The 26,951-nt window shown below is 39.3% G+C and overlaps 2 protein-coding genes across 6 annotated transcripts in view; both read left to right on the plus strand.

The window, feature by feature from the left end:
* SLC25A16 (solute carrier family 25 member 16) overlaps positions 1-14,204 on the plus strand; it is a 35,378-nt gene extending 21,174 nt beyond the window's left edge. The window contains exons 6-9 of one of the 5 annotated variants that reach the window (XM_019936180.3): positions 15-81; positions 4,317-4,479; positions 8,902-8,970; positions 12,075-14,204. In XM_019936180.3, the coding sequence (XP_019791739.1) occupies positions 15-81; positions 4,317-4,479; positions 8,902-8,970; positions 12,075-12,099 (324 nt within the window). In that variant the 3' untranslated portion in view covers positions 12,100-14,204. Of the gene's footprint in view, positions 1-14; positions 82-4,316; positions 4,480-8,901; positions 8,971-9,660; positions 10,105-10,300; positions 11,976-12,074 lie in introns of those variants that run through there. The other 4 variants (XM_019936179.2, XM_019936181.3, XM_004327431.4 and 1 more) reach the window with 4 other exon arrangements.
* Positions 14,205-22,686: 8,482 nt separating this feature from the next.
* The window catches only part of DNA2 (DNA replication helicase/nuclease 2), a 48,566-nt gene continuing 44,301 nt past the window's right edge, over positions 22,687-26,951 (plus strand). The window contains exons 1-3 of the mRNA XM_004324452.4: positions 22,687-22,890; positions 24,338-24,523; positions 25,690-25,873. Of these exons, the coding sequence (XP_004324500.2) occupies positions 22,715-22,890; positions 24,338-24,523; positions 25,690-25,873 (546 nt within the window). The 5' untranslated portion in view covers positions 22,687-22,714. The remainder of the gene's footprint in view (positions 22,891-24,337; positions 24,524-25,689; positions 25,874-26,951) is intronic.

The following is a 26,951-nucleotide window of genomic DNA, read 5'->3' on the forward strand; positions in this document are numbered from 1 at the left end:
TCTTCACTCAAAAGGAAGGTGGTTTCCTTGGATTTTACAGAGGCTTGATGCCTACTATATTAGGAATGGCTCCATATGCAGGTATGTTTTAAATTTGGCAAAATCTTCGTTTTTCGTTTTCTTGTAGGAATAATTTTAAAGTTTAGCATGTTATATTTAAGCCCCTAATCTGTCCAGAATTACTTTTTTTCCTCCCTAAGAATAGTCACTGATTAATTTCTCCTTTCCCCAGTGATCTGTAGTGCTACTTCTTAAAACAATAATAGAATGCAGTTTTATAGTAAGTCGTTTTTCTTTTTTTTTTTTTTTTTTTTTTGCGGTACGCGGGCCTCTCACTGTTGTGGCCTCTTCCGTTGTGGAGCACAGGCTCCGGACGCGCAGGCTCAGCGGCCATGGCTCACGGGCCCAGCCGCTCCGCGGCATGTGGAATCTTCCCAGACCGGGGAACGAGCCCGTGTCCCCTGCATCGGCAGGCGGACTCTCAACCACTGCGCCACTAGGGAAGCCCCCATGTGCATTTTAGAATCATTTTTTGATGTTGCACAAAAATCCTTGCTGGAATTCTGAATGAAATTGCATACAGATCTTGGACGTTTTTGTTAGATATATTCATAGACATCTTATAAGTTTTGTTGTGTCTTTTAGAAAATTACATTTTCAGTTTATTGCTTAATTTAATTTTTATATGATTTTATAGCTAGCCATTATTCTACTTGTTGATATGATAGCCAGCTACCATGCTACTTGTAAATGCTTTGGATTTTCTGTGTGGACCATCACATCCTGTGCAAATAACATCATTTTTCTTACTTCTGTTCAAATCCTTATTTCTTTGTCTATTTATGTTTATCTTATCTTACTGTAGCAGCTAAGGACCTACAGTGCAGTAGTCAATAAAAGTGATGATACGTGGCATTTTGGCTCGTTACTGATTTTATAAATTTATTTATTTATTTTTGGCTGCGTTGGGTCTTCATTGCTACGTGCGGGCTTTCTCTAGTTGCAGTGAGCAGGGGCTACTCTTCGTTGCGGTGTGTGGGCTTCTCATTGCGATGGCTTCTCTTGTTACAGAGCACGGGATCTAGGCGCGTGGGCTTCAGTAGTTGTGGCACGTGGGCTTCAGTAGTTGAGGCTCGTGGGCTCTAGAACGCAGGCTCAGTAGTTGTGGCATATGGGCTTAGTTGCTCCGCAGCATGTGGGATCTTCCCAGACCAGGGCTGGAACCTGTGTCCCCTGCATTGGCAAGCGGACCCTTAACCACTGCGCCACTAGGGAAACCCAACATTCTTTTTTTTTATATATATATTCTTTTCCATTGTGGTTTATCATAGGATACTGAATACAGTTCTCTGTGCTAGACAGTAGGACCTTGTTGTTTATCCATTCTATATATAAAAGCTTACATCTGCTCACCCCAACCTCCCATTCCATCCCTCCCCCAGCCCCCTCTTCCTTGGCAACCACCAGTCTGTTCTCTATGTTCATGATTCTGTTTCTGTTTCATAGATAGGTTCATTTGTGTCATATTTTAGATTCCACATATAAGTGATATCTTATGGTATTTGTCTTACCATTATGAAACTTTCTTAATATCATCTAGTATATTGTCATTTTTCAAATTCCCCCCATTTATAATTTTTTTTGCCCAGATCCAAGTTAATATTTGCCTGGGATATCTTTTTTCATCCTTTCATTTTCTACTTTGTCATGTTTTTGTTTTAGATATTTATTTTGTAATCATTATATATATATAGCTGGGTATTTCTTTAATCTGGTCAGTAAAATCTTTTAATTGACAGTACACTTAATGGTTATTGATATATTTGGACTTGTTTCTTTACCTTGCTATTGATTTCCACTTGTTTTTCTTTTTTTTATTCTTTTTAATAAATTTATTTGTTTTATTTATTTATTTTTGGCTGCATTGGGCCTTCGTTGCTGCACACAGGCTTTCTCTAGTTGCGGCAAGCAGGGGCTACTCTTCCTTGCGGTGTGCGGGTTTCTCATTGTGGTGGCTTCTGTTGTTGCGGAGCTCGGGCTCTAGGCACACAGGCTTCAGTAGTTGTGGCATGCACGCTCAGTAGTTGTGGTTCATGGGCTCAAGAGTGCAGGCTCAGTAGTTGTGGCGCACGGGCTTAGCTGCTCCGCAGCATGTGAGATTTTCCAAGACCAGGGCTCGAACCCGTGTCCCCTGCATTGGCAGGCGGATTCTTAACCACTGCACCACCAGGGAAGCCCTGTTTTTCTTTATACGTTTCTTTTTATTCCTTTCTTATCTTGTTTGCTTATTTTTCTGAATCCTTAGCCCCCCCCCAATATTTTATAAATATATAAGTTTATTTGCTTCCTCCTATGCTTGATGGTCTTTATTTAGTTAGTTAGTTTGTTGTTTGTTTTATTTCTTGTGGCTTCTTTTGAGCGGTCTTTAATTATGAGTCCATTACTTGATCTTAACCTCTGAGTTTCTGACCCAGTGATTCCATCTTCTGTAGCCCAGTGGCAGGATCTGTCTCAATGGCTTGGCTGCTATTGCCATCAAAATGTAGAGTCACTCCAACTCTCTCATGGGCCACAATTCCCAAGTGGGCCCCATATCATATTTTTGGAAGGTGGTGCTGCTAGGGATTCTTGGAAACCTTCTCTTCCTTTTTGTAAGCCCAGCAATGGATATAGTTGTTCTGCAATGACAAAGTCCCTCAGAATACCTAGACTGCCATTATGCTGGAATCAGAACTCTTTAGTTTTTTTACTATATTTTTTTCTCTTTCTGATTTTTTTTGTTTTCAGTTTTGTTTTTGAAATACATTTTTTACATAGTTATAGTATGTATATAATTTTGTTTCTTAATTTTTTCCCATTTCCCAAATGTTTTTCATATTTCTGAATAGTATTCACATTTTTATTAATTGTGTCATATTTCAGTGAATACCATTCTGCATAATTAAGGTATTTCTATTTTTTTTCTACTTGTGTTTAATTTGCTATGAATTTCCTTGTTGTGAGCTTTTCCTGTGGTTAAAATTTCTGTATTTAAGTCTATAGAATAGATTTCCCATATATAAAAGTGTATGGGGACTTCCCTAGTGGCGCAGTGGTTGGGAATCCGCCTGCGAATGCAAGGGACATGGGTTTGAGCCCTGCTCTGGGAGGATCTCACACGCCGCGGAGCAGCTAAGCCCATGCACCACAACTACTGAGCCTGTGCTCTAGAGCCCGCGAGCCGCAACTACTTAGCCCATGTGCCACAACTGCTGGGGGCCCGCGTGCCTAGAGCCCGTGCTCTGCAACAGGAGAAGCCACTGCAATGAGAAGCCTGTGCACCGCAACAAAGAGTAGCCCCCACTCGCTGCATCTAGAGAAGGCCCACGTGCAGCAACGAAAACCCAATGCAACCGAAAATAAATAAAATTAAAATTAAAAATTAAAAAATAAAAACCACTTCTTTAAAAAAAAGTATATGAATATTCTAAAGTTGTATAGCATCATTATAAAATACTATAAGATCGTAAGAATTTTATACAAAGATAAATGCATATATTGAGGTGTTATCCTAGACTGAATTTTTGTTAGTGCTTATTTGTTCTTAAGAATCAAGTATCTTTTACAGTATGTTTTTAAAATTCAGTAAATATCAAGATATCTTGAGTAATATTTAGTTGATAAGTATACTTGAGTTCTGCTAATTTTTTTAATGTATGACTTTAATCCTTTTATTATAAAATCGTGTAAATATTCAGCCAGCACCAACTGCACATTATCAATAACTTAATTCAATATTCATTAGATTCCATGTGTCTGGTGAGTCTCTCATTGTCATAACTTTTCCTGGAAGACAACATTAGACATTGAATTGAAATAACAATGCTTTATCACTTTTGAATTTCTTGCCTCTACCTTACATTATCACCATCATTGTTATTGTAAATATGTTTACGTAAGGTTACTAATCATTAATTTAACTTTTACTTATGTAAAACCTTGGAAAACTGTTCAATTCTATTCATGTATAAGGTGGCATTATACTCAACTACTACCTTTATTCAGTGAACTGAACATTATGTTAGTGTGTGAAAAACCAACGTATAATTTTTTATAGGTGGTAATTTTGTTATCTTTAGGTTATTTGTAAACATTAATTAAATCTTTTTGTCTTAGATTAAGCCAAACATTGGAAATCAGGAAATGCATAGTTAGTCCCTTGAGTTAATTGGTTGATAATAACCAATTGAGTTAATTGGTTATTATGTAAGAATGGTGTCTTCTCACAGCTCACATCTCTGTTAAGCATTGTGGTGAATTTATATTTTGTTTTTCAGGTGTTTCGTTTTTTACTTTTGGTACCTTAAAGAGTGTTGGGCTTTCCCATGCTCCTACCCTTCTTGGCAGACCTTCATCAGACAATCCTAATGTCTTAGTTTTGAAAACTCACATAAACTTACTTTGTGGTGGTGTTGCTGGAGCAATAGCACAGACAATATCGTAAGTTTGTTCATCAACTTAATTAAGTTAAATTACATTTATCCAATACTGATTTTTAGCATTGGTTAGTTGTCTTATTTTTTCTAATAGATTATTAAGACACAGGATCCCTTGCAAAATACAAATATTAATTTAATACATTTTTTCCAGTGTGCCTGCACTTTAAGCATATTATAAATAACTTCGTGCCAAATTGACCAAATTAGTTTGAACCTACTCAATTTCTGTGGATTTTAAAAGAAAGGAAAAAGAAAGCTAGAAAGAAACACTATAGTTTTCATCCATATTTCCTCATGAATTGCCTGTATGAGTTTTCTGAAATTTGAGCCATTTATTGTGTGTGTGTGTGTGTGTGTGTGTGTATGTGTGTAGGTACAACTTCTCGTGCACTAAATCTTGAAGGCCTACTTTGTGCCAGTCAGTATGCTAGGCATTGGGAGTTTCACTGAAGGAAAAACAAAAGTATTGCCTCAAGAAGCCTATACTCTTTTCTTTTTTTTTTTTTTTTTTGGCTGCCTTGGGTCTTTGTTGCTGCATGCAGGCTTTCTCTAGTTGCAGCGAGTCGGGGCTACTCTTTGTTGCAGTGCGGGGGCTTCTCATTGTGGTTGCTTCTCTTGTTGCGGAGCACAGGCACCAGGCTCGCAGGCTTCAGTAGTTGTGGTGCACAGGCTTAGTTGCTCTGCGGCATGTGGGATCTTCCCGGACCATGGTTTGAACCCGTGTCCCTGCATTGGCAGGAGGATTCTCAATCACTGTGCCACCAGGGAAGTCCCAAGAAGCCTATACTCTTATTAAGACAGTAGCAATACAAGGGAGTTTTATATTAATATAAGTGTATTAGGGACATAGATAAATTAGGTGGAAAGTGTAATTGGAAAGTTGGCTGTAGAGAATTTCTGTAGACCAAGAGAGATTGGATAGATGAGATTAAAAAAGAGCTGGAATACTAAGAAGCAGGAACTTTTCAGGAACAGGAAGAAGGGAAGCTCTCTGTGACTGAGGAGTATCCTGAAAAACAGGAAGACAACAGGAAATCGTAGTGTCACAAAGGCTCAAAAAAGAGTATCCAATGGAAAAAGAAAACTCAAAGTAAGATAAGTACTGAAAAGTAAGGTATTCATCGGATTTCGCAATGAAGGTTACTTTTGTGAAGGCAGATTCAGTATGCTTGTGTGTGGGAGCAGATCGTACTAGACTGAAAGTAAAGGAAAAAAGGTATAGGGACTTCCCTGGCGGTCCAGTGCCTAAGACTCCGCGCTCCCAATTCAGGGGGCCCGGGTTCAATCCCTGGTCAGGGAACTAGATCCCACATGCCGCAACTAAGAGTTCACATGCCGCAACTAAAGATCCCGAAGGCCACATCTAAAAGATCCCGCACGTGGCAAGAGTGATCCCGCATGCCACAACTAAGACCTGACACAGCCAAATAAATAACTAAATATTAAAAAAAAAAAAAGGTGTGTAGTTTACTTTTAGAAACATGGCTGCGGAACCTTGTTCATTTGCGGAGACATGATCACCTTTAGCTATTCTGATTCTCTTCTTGGTTTTACTGCCCCTTTTCTTTATTATTTACTTCCAGTTTAGATCTTTAAAATCTGTCTTCTCTTTTCCACTTACTTCATAAGCTATATTCTACACCCACTGACTCTTTTTTTAAAAATTATTTATTTATTTATTTATTTGGCTGCACTGGATCTTTAGTTGTGACATGCGAACTCTTAGTTGCGGCAACTTTCCCTTTTCAGGTATCTTGCTGATTCATGTCTTCCTCCTCCTACCTATCTGTGCTGATTTTTTTAAGGCCTAGCCAGACTTTGGTCCTCTGCTCTTCCCGTAAACATCCAGAATAGCTCATCTATCTTTATTGTTTCAATGGTCACCTCTGTACAGATAACTAATTCTATTTAAATCTTCATTGCTGACTCATTACTTCTCTAGCAAGCTCTTGGATGTTTATACCTGGACTTCTGTCCTCAGTTCAAGCTCTGTAATTCATATACTGCTTTCTTGTCTTTTTTTCCATGTCTGTCCTCGGCCCCCAACTTTCCTATTTGTTATCGATCACCATTAATCTTCTAGTCCTGATAATACCTTGAGATCATTTTTCACATTGTACATATCCAAGTATTTTTGTCATTTTTTTGCTTAAAAACATTACCTAGAATGTTATTTTCTTTCTTTCCCATTGTTATTTCCCTAGTTCTGATCCTTGTACTTTGTCTTCTTACTTTCTCTTTATTAATCAATTCTTTCTACCCGGACACATCTTTTCCTGCTTGGAAACTGAATCCTTCAGGTTGAGGTTTTGGTCCCTTTATTCCCCATAAAGGTTTTTCCTATCTCCACCTCCCATTAAAAGATAATTCAGGACTTAACTGGTGGCGCAGTGGTTAAGAATCCGCCTGCCAAGGCAGGGGACACGGGTTCGAGCCCTGGTCCGGAAAGATCCCACATACTGCAGAGCAACTAAGCCCGTGTGCCACAACTACTGAGCCCATGTGCCACAATCACTGAAGCCCGCACGCCTAGAGCCCATGCTCCACAGCAAGAGAAGCCACCACAATGAGAAGCACGCATACCACAACGAAGAGTAGCCCCCACTCGCCGCAACAGAGAAAGCCTGCGTGCAGCAACGAAGACCCAACACAGCCAAAAATAAATAAATATTTTAAAAATTTTAAAAAAGATAATTCATGGAGGGGAATTCCCTGGTGACCCAGTGGTTAGGACCCCGCACTTTCACTGCAGGGGACATGTGTTGGATCCCTGGTTGGGGAGATAAGATCCTGCAAGCCGTGAAGCAGGGCCAAAAAAAAAAAGATAATTCATGGAGATGCTGCTTAGATGCATAGAGCTCTTCATCTGTTAGTAATGTTATTTCTTAAGCTGTTTGGTTGGTACACGGGTGGTTTTTTTATTACAATTATTTCATAGTAAATTTAAATGTATATAAAAGTATATAATTATTTTTGTCATATATCACTTACGTATATATTATATGTATGTATGTATGTATGTATATATACATATGTGTGTGTATATATATATATGTGTGTATGAACGAGAGCTTTGAATAGGGAAGTAGAAAGCAGCTTTATGACATGGCAAATGTCTCTAAGACTCAATTTTCCTTTTTTTAAATAAATTTATTTATATATTTATTTTTGTCTGTGTTGGGTCTTCGTTTCTATGCGAGGGCTTTCTCTAGTTGCGGCGAGCGTGGGCCACTCTTCATCGCGGTGCGCGGGCCTCTCACTATCTCGGCCTCTCTTGTTGCGGAGCACAGGCTCCAGATGCGCAGTCTCAGTAGTTGTGGCTCACAGGCCCAGTTGCTCCGCGGCATGTGGGATCTTCCCAGACCAGGGCTCGAACCCGTGTCCCTTGGCAGGCAGATTCTCAACCACTGCGCCACCAGGGAAGCCCTAAGACTCAATTTTCTTATCTTAATATTGAGATAACAGTACCTACTTAACACAGTTGTAAAGATGGAATGAGATAATGTACATAAATTGCTTAGCACAGGACCTAACATAAGCAGTCAACGTTAGCCCCAAAAAAGTAATTTAAAAAAAAAATCACCTAGGGTCCCACTCCTAAGAGATTACTTTTGTATATTTCATTTTAGGCAATCTGTAAAATTTTTTTTAAATTGAGGTATAATTAATATACAATATTATATTAGTTTCTGGTATATAACATAATGATTTGATATTAAGTCTGGTTAACATTCATCACCATACATAGTTGCAGAATCAGGCAATCTTTTCACATAGAATTTTCTCTATCCTCTATAAGCAATTATCTGTATTGTTAATTTTAGCCCTTAAGGAGAATTTTTTGTTGGCCTACTGTATACAGGGGCACTTGCTGAATACTCTTAGGGTAGTGGTTCTTAACTGGGGTGGTTTCGTCTCTAGTGGACATTTATTAATGTCTGGAGACATTTTTCGTTGTTACAACTGGGGTTGTGCTACTGGCATCTAGTGGGTAGAAGCCAGGGATTTACCTAAACACCCTACAATGCCCAGGACAGCTCCCACAACTAAGAATTTTCCAACCCAAAATGGCAATAGTGCCAAAGTTAAGAAACCCTGTCTTAGGGTTACAACAATGGAAAGCACCCAGTCTATTTCCTCAGGAAGCGGCATTTAATTTGGTTTGGGGGAATAAATAGAACTTGATAATGGGTGATGAAAGAGAAGAATCATTTAACCCAAGGGAACCACTTAGGCAAAGGCAAGGAGACCTCTGTATTGTTATTTGATTTTATTCATATGCCTATATCCTGACTCCCAGATTAGACAAAACAGTAAGAAAATAGGAACACATTATTTCCTAGCATACATAGGGCTTTGTATTCAATAATTGCTGAGTAGAAAACTAAAAATCATTTTTAAGTCCTTCTTTTTCTTCTTTTAGCTACCCATTTGATGTAACACGTCGGCGAATGCAGTTAGGAACTGTTCTTCCAGAATTTGAAAAGTGCCTGTAAGTTCTTCATTTGTCATTGTTCAATTTCTTTAGGAAATGTAATGTGTATAGTAAGTAGGGAGATAGGACTGTGATCTCACTAGTAGTCTAGAGCTTTCATTTTATATCCCATAATATTCTTTGGTAAACTGAATTTAATCAGGTCCTAATCCTCCTGTTAAAATGTTCATTTTAGGTAATTCCCTGGTGGTCCAGTGGTTAGGACTCGGTGCTTTCACTGTGGGGGCCAGGGTTCGGTCCCTGATCAGGGAACTAAGATCCCACAAGCCTTGCAGCCAAAAAAAAAAACAAAAACAAATTTAATTTTAGAGCAGCTCTGTTAAATAGAAATATGATGTGAGCCACATATGTAATTTAAAATTTTCTGGTAACCTAACCACATTAAAAAAGTATAAAAAGAAACATGAAATTGTTTTAAAATATTTTATTTAAACCAATATATTTAAAATTTATCACTTCAACATTTCAGTATTTTACATCCTTTTAAAAAAAAACACTAAGTGTTTGAAATCCAGGGTGTATTTTACACTCACAGCACATCTCAATTTAGGACTTGCCACATTTCATGTACTCAGTAGCCACATGTGGCTAGTGGCTACCACTATTGCATAGCACAGCTCTAGAGTTTTCTATAATCTGTAGAGATTTCGAATCATTCTGTTTGATTGGTGATGTGTTGTTCCTCAGGGGAAGAGCAGAATGTTTATTCAGGACCATGAATTGCCTTCATTCACCCAAAAGATTTTTTGAATATTTCAGTCTACATTGCATATTGAAAGAGAAAGACAAAGCCCAAAATGTTGGTTTGAAAGGAAAGAACACTGAAACAAAAAAGTCTTTATTGATGAAATCTGGAAGATAGTCCTTCAAGCTTTAGTAGCATAGAACTTGAGCAGAAACTTGAGAGTTTAAAGGGCAACTGCTCATATATCCTTTAAAAAGACTACATCAATATTTCAAATATTATTCTGAAATAGTGTTGCTAGTAAATGTCACAGACATAATGCAAACAAAATATATTGTATTAATGAGCCCCGGAATTCTATGCATAATGCTTGTACTTGTTTGGAATGAATTGCTCTTTTATTATGAATTTTTAGCTTGGTTTTTTTAAAAAAATTAATTAATTTATTTTTGGCTGCGTTGGCTCTTTGTTACTGTGCACGGGCTTTCTCTAGTTGTGGCGAGCAGGGGCTACTCTTCATTGCAGTGCGCCGGCTTCCTTTTAACACTTGCCTTCCAAAAGCTACTCAAGATGGCATTTTTAGCTTCTTTTAAAAATGCTATTATGGATCCTGAAATTGTCTCTTCATGACTGGGCGTAAAGGTGTCATCATTTAACCATTCTCTTTCAGTACCATGCGGGAGACTATGAAGTATGTCTATGGACACCATGGAATTCGAAAAGGATTATATCGTGGTTTATCTCTTAATTACATTCGCTGCGTTCCTTCTCAGGCAGTGGCTTTTACAACATATGAACTTATGAAGCAGTTTTTTCACCTCAATTAAAAAATATCGTTATTTCTTTTCCTTAATAAACTCTCAGAGGGAAAAATAAAATGTTAATTTAATTTGGGGAGAACATTACTTGAAGGGGGATATTTACCCTGTCACAGGAACCACTGGTATGTTAGTACTTGATTTTTCTATTCATCACAAATCAAAAGTGCTTACTATACTTTTATGCCAAAAGTTATATCTTAGAACATTGCAAAAAAATCCTAAGCTGATGCTGGCTAATCAGTAAGGTTATTTGAAACCATTTTAAAGTATTATTTGGATAGAACTAACTTAAAATGGGATTCAAAAGGTTGCCATTAGTTTTATCATGCTATTCCAAGCTTTTAATTGTAATCATGATTTTCAAAGACTCTAGTGTTGGTTGCTGTTATTGTTATTATTATTATTAACAGTCTTGGTTATATTGCAGCAGAATGATGAGAGCTGAAATTTTAAGTTATATAAAACATAGAAGCCAGTATTGAAGTATTCTTAATATTTCTCTTCTCATAATTCTGCTCCACTGGATAAAAGGACAAACACTTTTTCTCTTCATGTTTTGATAAATGTTGTATTCAAAAAGTAACCATGTAGAGACTCATCAGTAAGTCAAGAATTTTCAGGTATTGCTCAAATGTTATTCCCAGTTTCTGAGTGATTTAAATGTGTTTTTAAAAGTCAGTGTATTTCCCAAAGGCAGTAATAGTAAATACTGAATATCTTTGCTCTCAAAACAAGTTAGCATTATAGATTTGTTTTTGTTAGATGATTTGATGTATACTAGAAAATTTATTTAAGTGGACTGTGAAATATCCATTAATATAGATGTGAATGTCAAAGAATGTTTCCAAGTATTATGTTATGACACAGCAACTAGTTCTTCCACGTAAAATAATTTTAGTGCAATATAAACTTAAGTAGAAATGTAAAACATGATCTGAATTGCTATCATTTATATTAAAATGGTTTAAAATGTAAGAATTCCAGTTATTATGTTTAGAGTAGTTTTTATGTTTTATTATAAGCATGACAAAAATGGGAGGGGAACAGTTATAGTTCTGTCCTCAGAAACAGCAATTTGTAGAATTGATGTGATTTTTAAGACATTAGAAAACTAAATTGAAAGTGTTATTTCTGCTTCAATTTTTATTTTTTTGCATAAAAGATTTCTTGTCATAACTTGGTAAAAATTTTATGAACTGGTTTCATTTTCAAAGTCTTTATTTTAAAATAAGTGTGTATCTTTGTATGATTTATAAGTGTACCCACAGGTAAAAATACATGTGTTCCTAAAACTATTTTGTATATTTTCATTTCTTGGCTACACTGTAGCTAAATACTGCTATCAAATCTCAAGATAATTTAAATTTATAAAATAAGTATCTCAGTTATGTTAACAAAAGAGGACTGCAAATATTTTTTTAAATAAAAATTTGCATTCTATGTCTGTTACAGAATACATAGGTTATTAAAAATAAATTTTCATATTTCAACAGTTATTCCTCTCTTTTAACTATTTACATTATTGAAGCACAAATATTAAACATAATGGAAGAATACTTAAAATAATGACTGTATTTTTATCTGATTTATTTCAGATTGATAACGCAAAGTGAATCTTGACAGATTATCTTCAATTTGAATATTGACTGTTTCTGTTTTGATCTCCATTGTAATACTTTCCTTGCCTTTTATTGGGTACAGCCCTCTGATTTATAGAATGGGGCAGTGATTTTGTTTAGGGACTGATGAGTGAGGTACCATTCCTAGCTCTTAATGGTGGTCTGTGTGGAGATGAAAAGGTTAGTGGGTATATATAATAATATCTTACAACATTTTCCTCCAGATTACTCAACATCCATTTATGCAGCACCCATTGTGTGCCACGGATTATATCAGCATTATGGGGGCATACCTTGAGAGGTCTGTTAACTGTACTTGCAGTCTGATTTGGATTCCCAATAGCATCTATCACTGGGTATTTCTCTAACAGGGTATGTACCATACTTTTTGGTTACTGCATGTTTACGTGTCCTCCCATTGGTTCCTTCATGGGCAGAGTCATACCTTCATCCCCTTTAAGGAGCACAGGGTATGGCATCATAATAGTTGCTCAGTGATGTTTACTGATGGGCAGAAGGAAGGTTTGGTTCCTGTTTTTGGAGAAAATGTTCTAGTAGAGAGAAACGAGGCGCAAATAGTTTAGGGAAAGAGCAATTTAGAAAGAAAGTTATTTGTTTTTTCTTCACAGAAATGTCTTGTTGCTAATTTGAGCCAGGATGAATGGCGAATAATAATACCTATATTATATGAGTATGCGTTGCCTTGCAGAGTTGGGCCAATGATATCTGACATACTTGTATAGCAACTGTATACTTAAACACTTACATCAATTCTTTGAATATTAGACATTGTTACAAACTAGAAATCAATGACAAATAATAAGTCATGTATATTTCCTGAGTATTTACTATGTTCCATTCCTTATTTTAAGCACTTTTGATGCCTTAACTCTATAACAGTACTATAAGATAGGCACTATTAAATATTCCTTTTTTACAGTTGGGATAATTGAGACCCAGGGATATCAAGTAACTTGCCCAGGTTCACACAATAAGTGGTGGATCTAAGATTCAGCCTACAGCGTAGTCTACTAGCCATGATGCTATACTTCAACACAGTAGTATCCTTCCTATTCACATAAAGCTCTAATATGTAATAAATACAAACCAATTAATAGAATGATTATAGATGTTGGAAAGTGCTTTAGAAAATTTTTTTGCCCCCCCTGGCCCCCCTCCCCCCCAGCAAGTGGCTTGCGGGATCTTAGTTCCCTGAATAGGGATTGTATGCAGGGCCCTCGACAGTGAAAGCACAGAGTCCTAACCCTGAGACTACCAGGAAATTACTGGAAAGTGCTTATTAAGGAAGTAAATAGATTACATGATAGAGAATAATTGTTGGGTGTAAGGATCAGAGTGCTACTTTAGAATGGTCAGGGAAAAGTTTCTTTGATGTGCTTAACCTTAATCCTACACATGAAAAGGAAGTAGTCGTGCAAAGAGCTGTGGGGGAAGAATGGCCCAGATGAAGGGAACAGCACAGTACAAAAACTCTGAAACAGGAAAAAGTTTAGTTTGACACAGGAATTGTCAGAAGCCCAGTGTCATTGAAGCTCCCTGAGAGAGGAAGTAGCAATAAATAGGTTGGAGAAGTAGACGAAGGCATCAAAAGTGCTTAAAATAAGGAATGGAACAGGAAATATATATGACTTATTATTGCCAGGAAATATACATGACTTATTATTTGTCATTCATTTCTAGTTTGTAACACTGTCTGATATTCAGAGAATTGACATAAGTGTTTAAGTATACAGTTGCTATACAAGTATGTCAGATATCGTTATTTGATGCCTTAACTCTATAACAGTACTATAAGATAGGTACTATTAAATATTCCTTTTTTACAGTTGGGATAATTGAGACCCAGGGATATCAAGTAACTTGCCCAGGTTCACACAATAAGTGGTGGATCTAAGCCCTGTGTGAATGAAGCTCCCTGAGCGAGGGAGTAGCAATAAATAGATTGGAGAAGTAGACAAAGGGCAGATCAATGTATTTAGGGCTCTATAGGATGTAGTAATGATTTTGTCTTTTATTCTAAATGCAATGGGAAGCCTTGAAGGTTTTCAGTAGGGGAATAAAATTGCCTGATTATATTTTTACAAAGATTACTGCTTTATCAACAATTATATGCACTTAAAACAGAAATCAGGGAATTCCCTGGTGGTCCAGTGGTTGACTCTGTGCTTCCAATGCAGGGGGTGTGGGTTCGATCCCCGGTTGGGGAATTAAGATCCCACATGCTGGCACAGCCAAAACAAACAAACAAACAAAACAACAAAATAAAAAACAACAGAAATCAACAAAATTAAAAACAGATAATAGAGAAAATAACAAACCCCCAAATTGGTTTTTTGAAGAGATCAACAAAATTGGTAAGCCCCTTAACTAGACTGATAACTAAAAAGGAACATAAATTACCAATATCAAGAATGGGGAATTCCCTGGTGGTCCAGTGGTTAGGACTCCACGCTTTCATTGCCGAAGGCCCGGGTTCAATCCCTGGCTGGGGAACTAAGATCCCACAAGCCATGTGGCGTGGCCAAAAAAAAAATAATGAAAAAGATGACATTACTATGGCTCCTATGGATGTTAAAAAGATAATACGGGATTTCTAAATAACTCTTTGCTAAGGAATTTGATGACTTAGATGAAATGGACAGAGGCTTTGAAAATCACAACCAAAACTGATGTAGGTGAAACAAAATCTGCATAACCAATTAAAGAAACTGAATTTATCAAAAATCCTTCCACAAAGAAAACTCCAGGCTCAGATTGTGAATTCTCTTGGACATCTAAGAAAGAAATAATTTTATACAAACTTTCAGAAATTAGAAGACAGCACTTTTATGATGCCACTATAACCTTGATGCCCAAACCTGACCAAGTTGTTACAGAAAAATAAAATTACCAACCAGTATCCTTCAGGAACAAAGATGGAAAAATCTTTAACAGCATATTAGCAAATCAAATCCAGCAATACATAAAAAGTTTATTGTATCGTGACGAAATTGGGTTTATCCTAGGAGTGCCAAGTTGTTTCACAATCTTAAGTCAATAGTGTAATTTCCTGTAATCACAGAATAAAGGAGAAAAACACATGATTCTTCAATTTCTGCACTTCAAAAGTACAGAAAAAGCACTTGGCAAAATTCAAAATTGATACATTATAAAAATTAATCACATTAGGGTAGACCTTCCTCAATCTGATAGAGCATTTTGTCAGATTAATTTTCCAACCATACATCTCATCTCACATGTTCTTCTCGTGTCATTGACACTCATCCCATCAAGAGGTAGAGACCATTCCCTCCCCTTACATCTGGTTGAGTGGGCTTGTGTCTACAGTGGAAGTGATGCTGTGTTACTTCTGAAGTTATGTCATAAAGCTGAAACAGCTTCCATCTGGTCTTTTGGAATGCTTGCTCTTGGAATCCTCACGACATGCTGTGAGGAAGCCAGGCAGCCCCTGTAGAGAAACTGTCAGCCAGCCTCAACTTGCCAGCCATTTGAGTAAGCCATCTTCAAAGTGGATCCTCCAGCTTCCAGCTGATGCTTCATGGACAGAGAAAAGCTTTCCTCAGAGAGCCCTGCCCAAAATGAAAATTCATAAGCTAAAAAAATGATTGTTGGGGACTTCCCTGACGGTCCAGTGGTTAGGGCTTGCTTCCACTGCAGGGGGCGCAGGTTTGATCACTGGTTCGGGAACTAAGATCCCACATGCCACAAAAATATATAAATTAATTTTAAAAAAGATTGTTGTTTAAAGACACTAAGTTTTGGAGGTTTGTTTTTTACATAGATTAGATAACCATAGGAAATATTCATGAAAAACCTACAGCTAAGCATCATATTTAATAGTGAAATATTGAATGCTTTCCCCCTGAGATCAGTAGAAGTCAAGGATGCCCAGTGTCAGAACTTCTATTTAACCAGTGAACTTAAGAAAGTGAAATAAAAAGCATAAAGATCAGAAAGGAAGAAGTAAAACTGCCTCTGTTTGTAGATGACATGATTATTTACATAGAAAGTCTTAATGAATCTACAAAACAACTACTGGCAAAGTCTCAGGATATAAGGTAAATTTTATCTATCTTATTTTTTTGGCCGCACCATGCGCCATGTGGGATCCTAGTTCCCTGACTAGGGATCAAACTTGTGCCCCCTGCATTGGAAGTGTGGAATCTTAACCACTGGACCACCAGGAAAGTCCTAAGGTAAACTTTAAGGATTGTATTTTTATATACTAGCAGGAAGCAATTAAAAAACAATTTCATTTAAAATAGCATAAAAAAATACACTTAGGGCTTCCCTGGTGCTGCAGTGGTTAAGAATCCGCCTGCCAATGCAGGGGACACAGGTTCGAGCCCTAGTCTGGGAAGATCCCACATGCCGCGGAGCAACTAAGCCTGTCTGCCACAACTACTGAGCCTGTGCTCTAGAGCCTGTGAGCCACAACTACTGAAGCCCGCGTGCCTAGAGCCTGTGCTCCGCAACAAGAGAAGCCACCACGATGAGAAGCCCGCGCACCGCAACGAAGACCCAACACAGCCAAAAAAAAAGTAAATAAATAAATTTTAAAAAAACTTATAAAAATATATATACTTAAATTTAACAAAATATATGCAATAGCTTTACACTGACAATTACAAAATGTTGCCGAGAGACATTAAAGAAAATCTATATAAATGGAGAGATAAACCAGGTTAATGTATTAGAAGTCTCTATATTTTAAAGAAATCAATACTTCTCAAATTGATTTTTAGATCTAATGTAATCTCAATCATAATTTCAACAGGCTCTTTGTAGAAATTCACAACCTGATTCTAAAATTTATATAGAAATGTGAAGGACCTAGAATACCCAAAGCAATCTTTAAAAAGAACAAAGACATACAGCACCTGTCTGTATGACTTACTGTAAAGCTGTAGTAATCATGACAATGTGATACTGGCATAAGGAGTCACAAACATCAAAAGAACAGAATAGGGGCTTCCCTGGTGGCTCAGTGGTTGAGAGTCCACCTGCCGATGCTGGGGACACGGGTTCGTGCCCCGGTCCGGGAAGATCCCACATGCCGCGGAGCAGCTAGGCCCGTGAGCCATGGCCGCTGAGCCTGCGCGTCCGGAGCCTGTGCTCCGCAACGGGAGAGGCCACAACAGTGAGAGGCCCGCGACCGCAAAAAAAAAAAAAAAAAAAAAAAAAACAACAACAAAAAAACAGAATAGAGAGCCGAAATGGACCTATACTTACATAGTCATTTGATTTTTTTTAACAAGGTGCCAAAGCAATACCATGGGGGAAGGGTAGTCTTTTGTACAGGTGCTACTGGAAAAACTGGATATGCACATGGTTGGGAACACGACTCATTCTCTACCTCATACCACACACAAAAATTAATTTTAGATGGATCATAAACCTAAATGAAAAATAAAACAATAAACTTCAAGAAGAAAACAAAGAATATCTCTACTTCCTAGGGGTTGGCAAGGATTCCACAGGTCACAGAAAGCGAAAAGCACAGAAGAAAAATGGATAAATTAGACTTCATAAATATTACAATTTACTCATATCTAAAGATCTTGTTACCGAACCAAACTTGGGTCTGCTCACCACTGCAGTAAAGCTACTGACACTGGGTTGTGGTGAAGGAAAGTGCAGCATTTACTATAAGGCGCCAGTACAAGAAGGATGGAGGGCTCATGCTCTAAAATCCCCAAACTCCCCGAAGGGTTTCAGCAAAGGTTTTTTTTTTACATCTTTACTGAAGTATAATTGCTTTACAATTGTGTGTTAGTTTCTGCTTTATAACAAAGTGAATCAGTTATACATATACATATGTTCCCATATCTCTTCCCTCTTGCTTCTCCCTGCCTTGCCAGGTGAGGGGGTGGGGTCGCAAGGTATGTGATCAGCTTGTGAGGTAACAGGGTGTGTCACAGGGGTTAACATCATCAATCAGGCTCCCTCAGGCCTGGGGGCTATGTGTTCATGATCATCAAGTAGTTAGCACCTTCCAGGGAGTTCCCTGGTGGTCTAGTGGTTAGGATGCCCGGCTTTCCCTACTGTGGCCCAGGTTCAATCCCTGGTCGGGGAACTGAGATCCCACAAGCTGCATGGTGTGGCCAAAAAAAAAAAACCAAACATCTTCCATTTGGTGGGGGGTTTTCACGTCTATAGAACTACTCAGGAAATGTGTATCAGATACTATTATCTAGGGACTTCAGAGAGGAGCTAAAGCAGAGGATTTGGGGAAGGCCCATAGGGTCCTGCTGGGTTACAATCTTGTTAAGAAAATGAATAGGCAAGCGACAGATGGGGAGAAAATACTCACAGAACCTATCTGACAAGTCTTTTATTAAGAATTATATAAAGGATTTCCGGGGAATTCCCTGTGGTCCAGTGGTTAGGACTTCGAGCCCTCACTGCTTAGGTCCTGAGTTCAATCCCTGGTCGGGGACCTAAGATCCCACGCTGTTTGGCACAGCCAAAAAAGAAAAAAAATTTTTTTTGTAACTCAGTAATAAAAGGACAATGCAGTTAAGAAAAAAATGGGCAAAGGATTTTTTAAAAAGATTTATTTATTATTATTATTTTAAAATTTATTTTATTTATTTATTTTTGGCTGCGTTAGGTTTTTGTTGCTGTGCTCGGGCTTTCTGTAGTTGCTGCGAGCAGGGGCTACTGTTCATTGCGGTACGCGGGCTTCTCATTGTGGTGGCTTCTCCTCTTGCGGAGCATGGGCTCCAGGCGCGTGGGCTTCAGCAGTTGTGGCTCACGGGCTGTAGAGCGCAGGCTCAGTAGTTGTGGTGCACGGGCTTAGTTGCTCTGCGGCATGTGGGATCTTCCCGGACCAGGGCTCGAATCCGTGTCCCCTGCATTGGCAGGTGGATCCTCAACCACTGCGCCACCAGGGAAGCCCTATTTATTATTTATTTATTTTATTTATTTTTGGCTGTGTCGGGTCTTAGTTGCGGCACGCAGGATCTTCGTGGAGGTACGCGGGATCTTTCCTTGTGGCACGTGGACTCTTCGTTGTGGTGCTCTGGCTTCTCTTTAGTTGTGGTGTGTGGGTTTTCTCACTCTAGTTGTGGCGCGGGCTCCAGGGCGCGTGGGCTCTGTAGTTTGTGGCGCGTGGGCTCTAGTTGAGGTGCGCGAGCTCAGTAGTTGCAGCGCGTGGGCTTAGTTGCCCTGCGGCATGTGGGATCTTAGTTCCCTAACCGGGAATCAAACCCGCATCCCCTGCATTGCAAGGCGGATTCTTCACCACTGGACCACCAGGGAAGTCCCTGGGCAAAGGATCTGAACAGACATTTACAAAGGAGGATATACAAATGACTGAGCACATGATAAAATTTCATTAGTGATGGGGATGTGCAAATTAAGACTGAAAAGACTGATAGCATCAAATATTGTCAAGTATATGCAGAAACTGGAATTCTGAAACATCGTCAGCTATAGTGTAAAATGTTACAACCACTTGCATAAAGGTCTGTCAGTTTCTTATGTTAAACCTAAATATAAACCTACCCATGGCCCAGAAATATCACACCAAGGTATTTACTCAAGAGAAACAGAAGGACACATCCATGAAAAAATGTATACAAGAATATTTGTAGCCACTTTATTCAAGATAGCAAAATACCGTAAATAATCTAGGTGTTTGTCAACTGGAGACTGACGAAGTAGACTACTATTCAGCAATAAAAAGGAACAAACTGCTGGTTTATGTAACAAAATGGATGAATCTCAAAAACATTATACTGAGTAAAAGAAGCCAGATACAAAATAGTACATACCATGTGATTTTCATTATATGAACTTGTAGAATAGACAAATCAGATCTCTGGTGAAAAAAAATCAGTTTAGTGGTTGGGTTTCCAGTAGGGATGGATGTGGGAATTGCCTGGGAAGAGGTATGAGAGAACTTTCTGGGGGTGATGATAACATTCTGTATCTTAATAAGCATTGGTGTCAAACACATTTGTCAAAATTCATCAAATGGTACACACAAGATTTGTGCATTTCATTTTATTGTAAATTCTACAATTCACATATGAAATTTACATAAAACATTTAAAGTACCACAGACAAAATATTGAACTCTAGCTAATGATGTGCATGCTAAAGTGTTCAGGGGTGAAATGCACTGATGTCTGCTATTTTGAAATGCATTTAAAAAGAAACACTTGAATTCATGGATGGATAGATAGATATACATTGTGATAATGAATGATAACATTTGCTAAAGATAGCAAATGTTAATTGTAAAATTTAGGTGATAGGTATATGGTGTTCATGATATAATTCTTTTTTTTTTTTTTGCGGTACGCAGCCCTCTCACTATTGTGGCCTCTCCCGTTGCGGAGCACAGGCTCCGGACGCGCAAGCTCAGCGGCCGCGGCTCACGGGCCCAGCCGCTCCGCGGCATGTGGGATCTTCCCGGACCGGGGCATGAACCCGCGTCCCCTGCATCGGCAGGTGGACTCTCAACCACTGCGCCACCAGGGAAGCCCCATGATATAATTCTTTTAACTTTTCTGTACATTTGAAAGTTTTTATGATAAAATATTAGGAAAGGGAAAAGAATAAATTGCAGGGAGAGAAGAATGGACGCACATGTGAGAGATAATGATTAGGTAGTGACAGTGGAAATGGAAAGGAATGAAGAGATTTAGATCATTTTAGAGGCAGAATCTATGGGTCTGCCTATGGATTGGATGTGGGTAGTAACAGAAAGGAATCAAGGATGATTTCTGGGTTTCTGGCCTTATCTGCTAGGTGGTTAGTGCTATTACTGAGAAGAATAATAGGTTTGTTGGGGAAATATAAAGTTCTATTTTAGGGAATTCCCTGGAAGTCCAGTGTTTAGGCCTCTGCACTTCCACTGCAGGAGGCCTGGGTTTGGGGAACTAAGATCCCTGCAAGCCTCGCGGCCAAAAAAAAAATTTTTATTTTTCCATTTTGGCCATGTTAAAGAAGTTTCCCCCTTCCCTCCAAGTGGAGATGTCAAGCAGGCAGTTGGACTCTTGAATTTGGAGGAAAAGCTTTGCCTGTAAATATGAATTTGAGAATTGGCAGGATAGAGATGGTATTTAAAGCGATGACAATGGGGCTTCCCTGGTGGCGCAGTGGTGGAGAATTCGCCTGCCAGTGCAGGGGACACGGGTTCGAGCCCTGGTCCGGGAAGATCCCACATGCTGCGGAGCAACTAAGCCCGTGCGCCACAACTACTGAGCCTGCGCTCTAGAGTCCGTGAGCCACAACTACTGAGCTCACACGCCTAGAGCCCGTGCTCCGCAACAGGAGAAGCCACCGCAATGAGAAGCCCGTGCACCGCAACAAAGAGTAGCCCCCGCTCACCGCAACTAGAGAAAGCCCGCGCACAGCAACGAAGACCCAACACAGCCAAAAATAAATAAGTTTATAAAAATAAATAAAGCCATGAAGATGGTTGAAATAACCTAGGGAGCTAGTAGACAAATAAAATTTTCAGAACTGAATTCTGAGGACTTTCAACATTTAGAGATTGGGCAGAAAAATGAAGAGACAGTAAAGGAGATTGAGGAGGGCCTGCGATGTTGGAAGAAAACCAGTTGATTATGGCATCACAGGTACAAAATCTGTAACTACTACAGGCAAGGATTTTCCATTCTTGTTTTTCCAGGAAGTTGATCATAACTTCTTCATAATTTTATATGAATAAACATGAATGTGAAAGATAACTTTTGATAAAGATTATTTTAAGTTGGGTGAAACCCTTAGGAAGTGATTTTACACATTTCTGTATTTTAAAAAATATTTATTTATTTATTTATTTTGCCTGCTCCGGGTCTTAGTTGCCACATGCGGGATCTTCGTTGCTGCATGTTTAGTTGCGGCAGCGAATAGGAGTTGAAATTGGATATAGCCTTGAAAAAAATTCTTTAAAGAAGTTTTCCTCAGGAGGGTGGCCAAGAGAGAAAAGGTTCCATCAAGGTAACATCATTTCAAGATGAGAGATACTGGGAAGCATTACAAACCAGGGAGTGATCCAATAATGAGGGCCAGATTGAGGATAGTAGAGAATGAGGGAATAACAGAAGAAGTAATGCCCTTGAGAATGTAAGAGGCCTTGGGATCCCAAGTAGAAGTAGAGGGATTGCCCATTGATAGGAGGAACGCTCTGTCCACTGCTGAAAAGAAGTGGAAAGAGGTTATAAAATGGGGAGGAGATATTAGTGGTTTTGTAGATTTAGTCATGGCATGATGAGGAAGTTCTTTCCTGACAGCTTCCATTTTCTCAGTTGAGCCAGAAAAAAAGGAGGAGAGGTTGTTTGCCAAAGAGTGAAAAATTCCGTAAGCTAACAAGGGACGCCTTGGTTTGGGCAACTGCAGTTTTGTTCATACTAAGTGCGTGTGTCGGACATGGGTCGGCGTGTCGAGAGAGAGGGAGGGAGGGGAAGGGGGAGGGGGAGAGACAGAGAGAGACAGAGGAGCCGGAGCATTTAGTCTGGGCCAGATTACGAAGACTCCCTGTTTTCCAAACTCTAAGGCAAAGGAGCAAAAGCGCCTCACGCGCAGGGCGCCGTAGGAATTGCCCGCGCAGGTCACTTGGGACCTCGGCTGGTCGGCGCATGCGCGCGGCTCCACGCGGTCTCGCGGTCCTTTTCCCCCCGTGTGTTGCTCCGGGTTCCCCTGAATTCACCTGGCGGCAGTTTGAGGTCTCTGCGGTCGGGATGGAACAGGTGGACGAACTGGAGCTGCTAATGGAGAAGAGTTTCGGAGATAACGCTGCGCAGCCGGCGGAGCTGTGAGCGGAGCGGGGGGAGGTTCTGGGAACAAAGCGGGAGATTTGAAAAGCAGGGAGCGGGAAAGGCCGTACCCGCGCCTCCGCGGACCGGGGCTGGGACAGAGTAACCAGGCTCAAGTCCCGGGGCGCCCGACGAGCCTCCGGAACTGGGGTCTGTTTCCCAGGGTTCTCTTTGGGGCCAAGCCCGGGCCAGGGCTTGAATATTCTCCCTCACCCAGCAGTTCATTCTTAATCTTGATATCACCACTTTCCTGAATTTGGGGAGTCCTAGCCAACTTAAATGTCTTCATGAAGCGAAATTGCAACTGCTAGACGCTTTTCTTCATGTTTAATTGGAGAAAGTTATCCCAGGGAGAAATCTGTACCCTCAGAGCGGCTTAAATGGTCGGGGAAATTGACCCGCAAGCATAGTGTAGAATTGTCAGTAGTAATGATATTGAGGCTAATTATTGTCGACGGAGCTTTGCGCTTTGAGTTGTGATCAGCAGTACCTTTTGGGAGATCCTTAAAGCGTCCCAGCTGACCTTGGGAAATTCATGGCCTGAGGCTACGTGGGTAGGTGAATGAGGAATATAACCTAGGTGGGTTACAAAGGTTGGGTGACAAAGACAGTTTTAGGGTAAAGTTTTAGGGTAATAACTGGAGAGATAATGACTTTGGACTGTCACTGATAAAGACTGCAGTCAAACTGGAAAGATTTAAGAGGGAATTAATGTTTTCTAGAGGAGAGATTAGAGTATTTTGCAGTTTTCAGGCGGCTAGGATCAGTGGATAAAAGAATTGTGAAATCGACTTGCCCATTATAAATAAGACATTTCTGAGTTACTCTATGAAGGAATGGTTAAGATGACAGGTATTAATCTTGCTTTCTCTACAAAGCATAGGCTAGTTGATCCCCAATGAGGTTTTATAGAATGATTTCCTGCATTAAATAGTAGGTTGGACTAGGTGATTTCTAAGTACTCTCCTAATTGAAAGATTAATATAATAATGAAGCTCACAGTAGGACTTCCAGCAAACCACCCACACTATATTTTTCCATAACAAACATCTTTTATTTACAAAAAGATAGTGTCCTAGACATTTCCTTTCACTTGTACTTTGGGAAGGTTTGCACCAGTGGTAGGAATTTGTGTCTAATATTTTTCAATTTACCATTCGTCCTCATAATCATAGATGTCCCAAAGAGCTCCTCATAGAGCTTATATTTGGAAAAATCCATGTCATAAGTATGTTTTAAATGGCATTGCTTCTGGGAAGTTTTTATAATAGGAATTCTGCTATGCCCTTGCTCTCTCTCTTTACCTCTTTTAGCCAATGGTCTTGTGATAAGCTTACTGGAAGAAACAAACCTAGAAAACTAGAAGGTTGGTTTGTAGATAAAAGAGATTGGATGGCTTCTTATTTAATGCTTGTGTTACAGTAGTTTTGTATGTGTACGCTTTAGATTTCAGAAGAAGAAGGTGGAAGCTTCCTTTTCTAAAGCAGTTCTGAGCCGAGGAATGGATAACCGGTACCTGGTGTTAGCAGTCAATATTGTACAGAATGAAGAAGGAAACCATGAAAAGCACCTAATCATCACTGCTTCGCAGTCGCTAGAATGTAAAGAACTGTGTATCCTTAGGAATGACTGGTAATTTTTGTGTGACTTTGGGCGTTCTTCTGGCAGAGTCTTAAGGGTGCTGTCTTACAAACTATCACATGGGCTTGTGTGGCTGTTGCAATAATTTAATTGTTAATAAAGAGAGTAGATATGAACCTGAATTAATTTTGCATAAGGATTGTGCCTATTACACTAGCATCTCAAGTCCCTTATTCCAAAACTTTTATTGTCATTTGAAAATCAAGTACAAGGGGATTTATTAAATCACTACTTCCTATTTCCCAGTGCTTTCTGGGACTGCAGCTTAAACCTCATTTAGTTCTCACTAAGAGGAAAACTAATCACAGCATAAGAACATCCTTAGGGCTTCCCTGGTGGCACAGTGGTTGAGAGTCTGCCTGCCGATGCAGGGGACACAGGTTCGTGCCCCGGTCCGGGAAGATCCCACATGCCGCGGAGCGGCTGGGCCCGTGAGCCATGGCCACTGAGCCTGCGTGTCCGGAGCCTGTGCTCTGCAACAGGAGAGGCCACAACAGTGAGAGGCCTGTGTACCGCAGAGAACATCCTTAGACTCTAGCTGTTGCTTCTCAAGCAGTGTGTGGTATGTGAGGGGTGAAGGGGAGATGCAGAGAAGGTGGAGGTCTAACTCTGTCTAGGCTGCAAGTTGGATGGTTTGAACTCGATAAATATGATTTTGTTCTTGGTACATTGTGTTCGGCTTCATGCCTCAAGGCTTATAGAAGCTGTAGGTATAAGTCTTAAGAATGAGAGAACTATTATTAGAACAACCTCATCCATAATTGAAGCTATACACTGTTAATAATTTGATAGCTTTTGCAGTAGATAATGCAAGACCCAGAAATTTAGAAATACTTATTTCTTTATATAAGATATCCAGTTATTTGTTTATTTTTAAAAAATATTTATTTATTTGGCTGCGCTGGGTCTTAGTTGCGGCACGTGGGATGTTCGTTGCTGTGTGCGGGCTCTTAGTTGCGGTATGCGGGATCTAGTTCCCTGACCAGGAATCGAACCCGGGCCCCCTGCATTGGGAGCACGGAGTCTTAACCACTGGTCCACCAGAGAGGTCCCTCCAGTTATTTTATTTTTTTCCTCCAGTTATTTTTGAAGCCTCCTTAATATGTTTAAATGTAGGAATCTAAAATATGTATACTTTAATTTTGCTTTATTTTCAGGTGCTCTGTACCAGTAGAGCCAGGGGACATCATTCATTTAGAGGGAGACTGCATATCCGATACTTGGATAATAGATGAAGATTTTGGATATTTGATTCTGTATCCAGACATGCTGATTTCTGGCACAAGCATAGCCAGTAGTATTCGATGCATGAGAAGAGCTGTCCTGAGTGAAACATTTAAGGTGAACAATATTAACAGCCAGTGTTTCCACAGGGTCTTAAGAGTTCACAGACCACTTTTACACTCTTACTTAATCCTCCCAACAATCCTGTGAAGTAGATGGTATTAATCAGCTGCATTTTACTGATTGGGAAAATCAGGAAGTTAAGTGACTTGCCCAAAGTTACTGTAGCTAGTAAGTGGCAGTGTTGGGATTCAAGGCCAGGTGCCCTAAGATCCTTTGAATCTTATTCAACATTTTGTCAAATAATTAGTTCTAATAATAATATAAATTTCAGTGATAAAAATTTTAATTTAATATATCTGGGCATTTCCAAACTTGGCTTCATGTGATTCCCAGTGAACTAAAAGTAAATGTGAGAGTCTCTTTTAAAAACATTATTATGGAAAGTTTCAAACATATGCAAAGAGATGATTATAATAAACTCCCATGTACCCATGTTGCTGTTCCCAGACATTGTATTATTTTGCAACTAAATGAAAGCTGAGGATTTAAAAATATATATAAACACAGTATCTTTATCATACACAATAAAATGAACAGTAATTCCTTAAATTAATCTAATAGTTTTACCTCTAATGTCTTTTATCAAATTTTTTTTTATTCAGTTCGTTTGTTAGCATCAATATCCAAACAATATTATGTTTGGTTGATATGTCTCATAGTTTCTTTTAATCTAAATTCTGCCTTACACCCACTCCCTTTGTTTCAATGCCATTTCTTTTTTATTTTTTGGTTGCACTGCACGGCTTATGGGATCTTAGTTCTCTGACAAGGGATTGAACCCAGGCCCTCAGCAGTGAGAGCACGGAGTCCTAACCACTGGACCGCCAGGGAATTCCCAATGCCATTTATTTTTGAAGAACGTGAGTTTTATTTGTTAAGTTTCCTCTTCCTCCCAGGGTATTCTTTTAATTATACAATTAGTCTCTATGTCTGTAGAAAACCAAAAAATACAGCTAAGGGCTTCCCTGGTGGCGCAGTGATTAGGAATCTGCCTGCCAATGCAGGGGACAGTGGTCTAGAGCCCGTGCTCCACAACAAGAGAAGCCACCGCAATGAGAAGCCTGCTCACCAC

The sequence above is a fragment of the Tursiops truncatus genome, chromosome 16 (assembly GCF_011762595.2).
Source record: "Tursiops truncatus isolate mTurTru1 chromosome 16, mTurTru1.mat.Y, whole genome shotgun sequence".
Lineage (NCBI taxonomy): Eukaryota > Metazoa > Chordata > Mammalia > Artiodactyla > Delphinidae > Tursiops > Tursiops truncatus.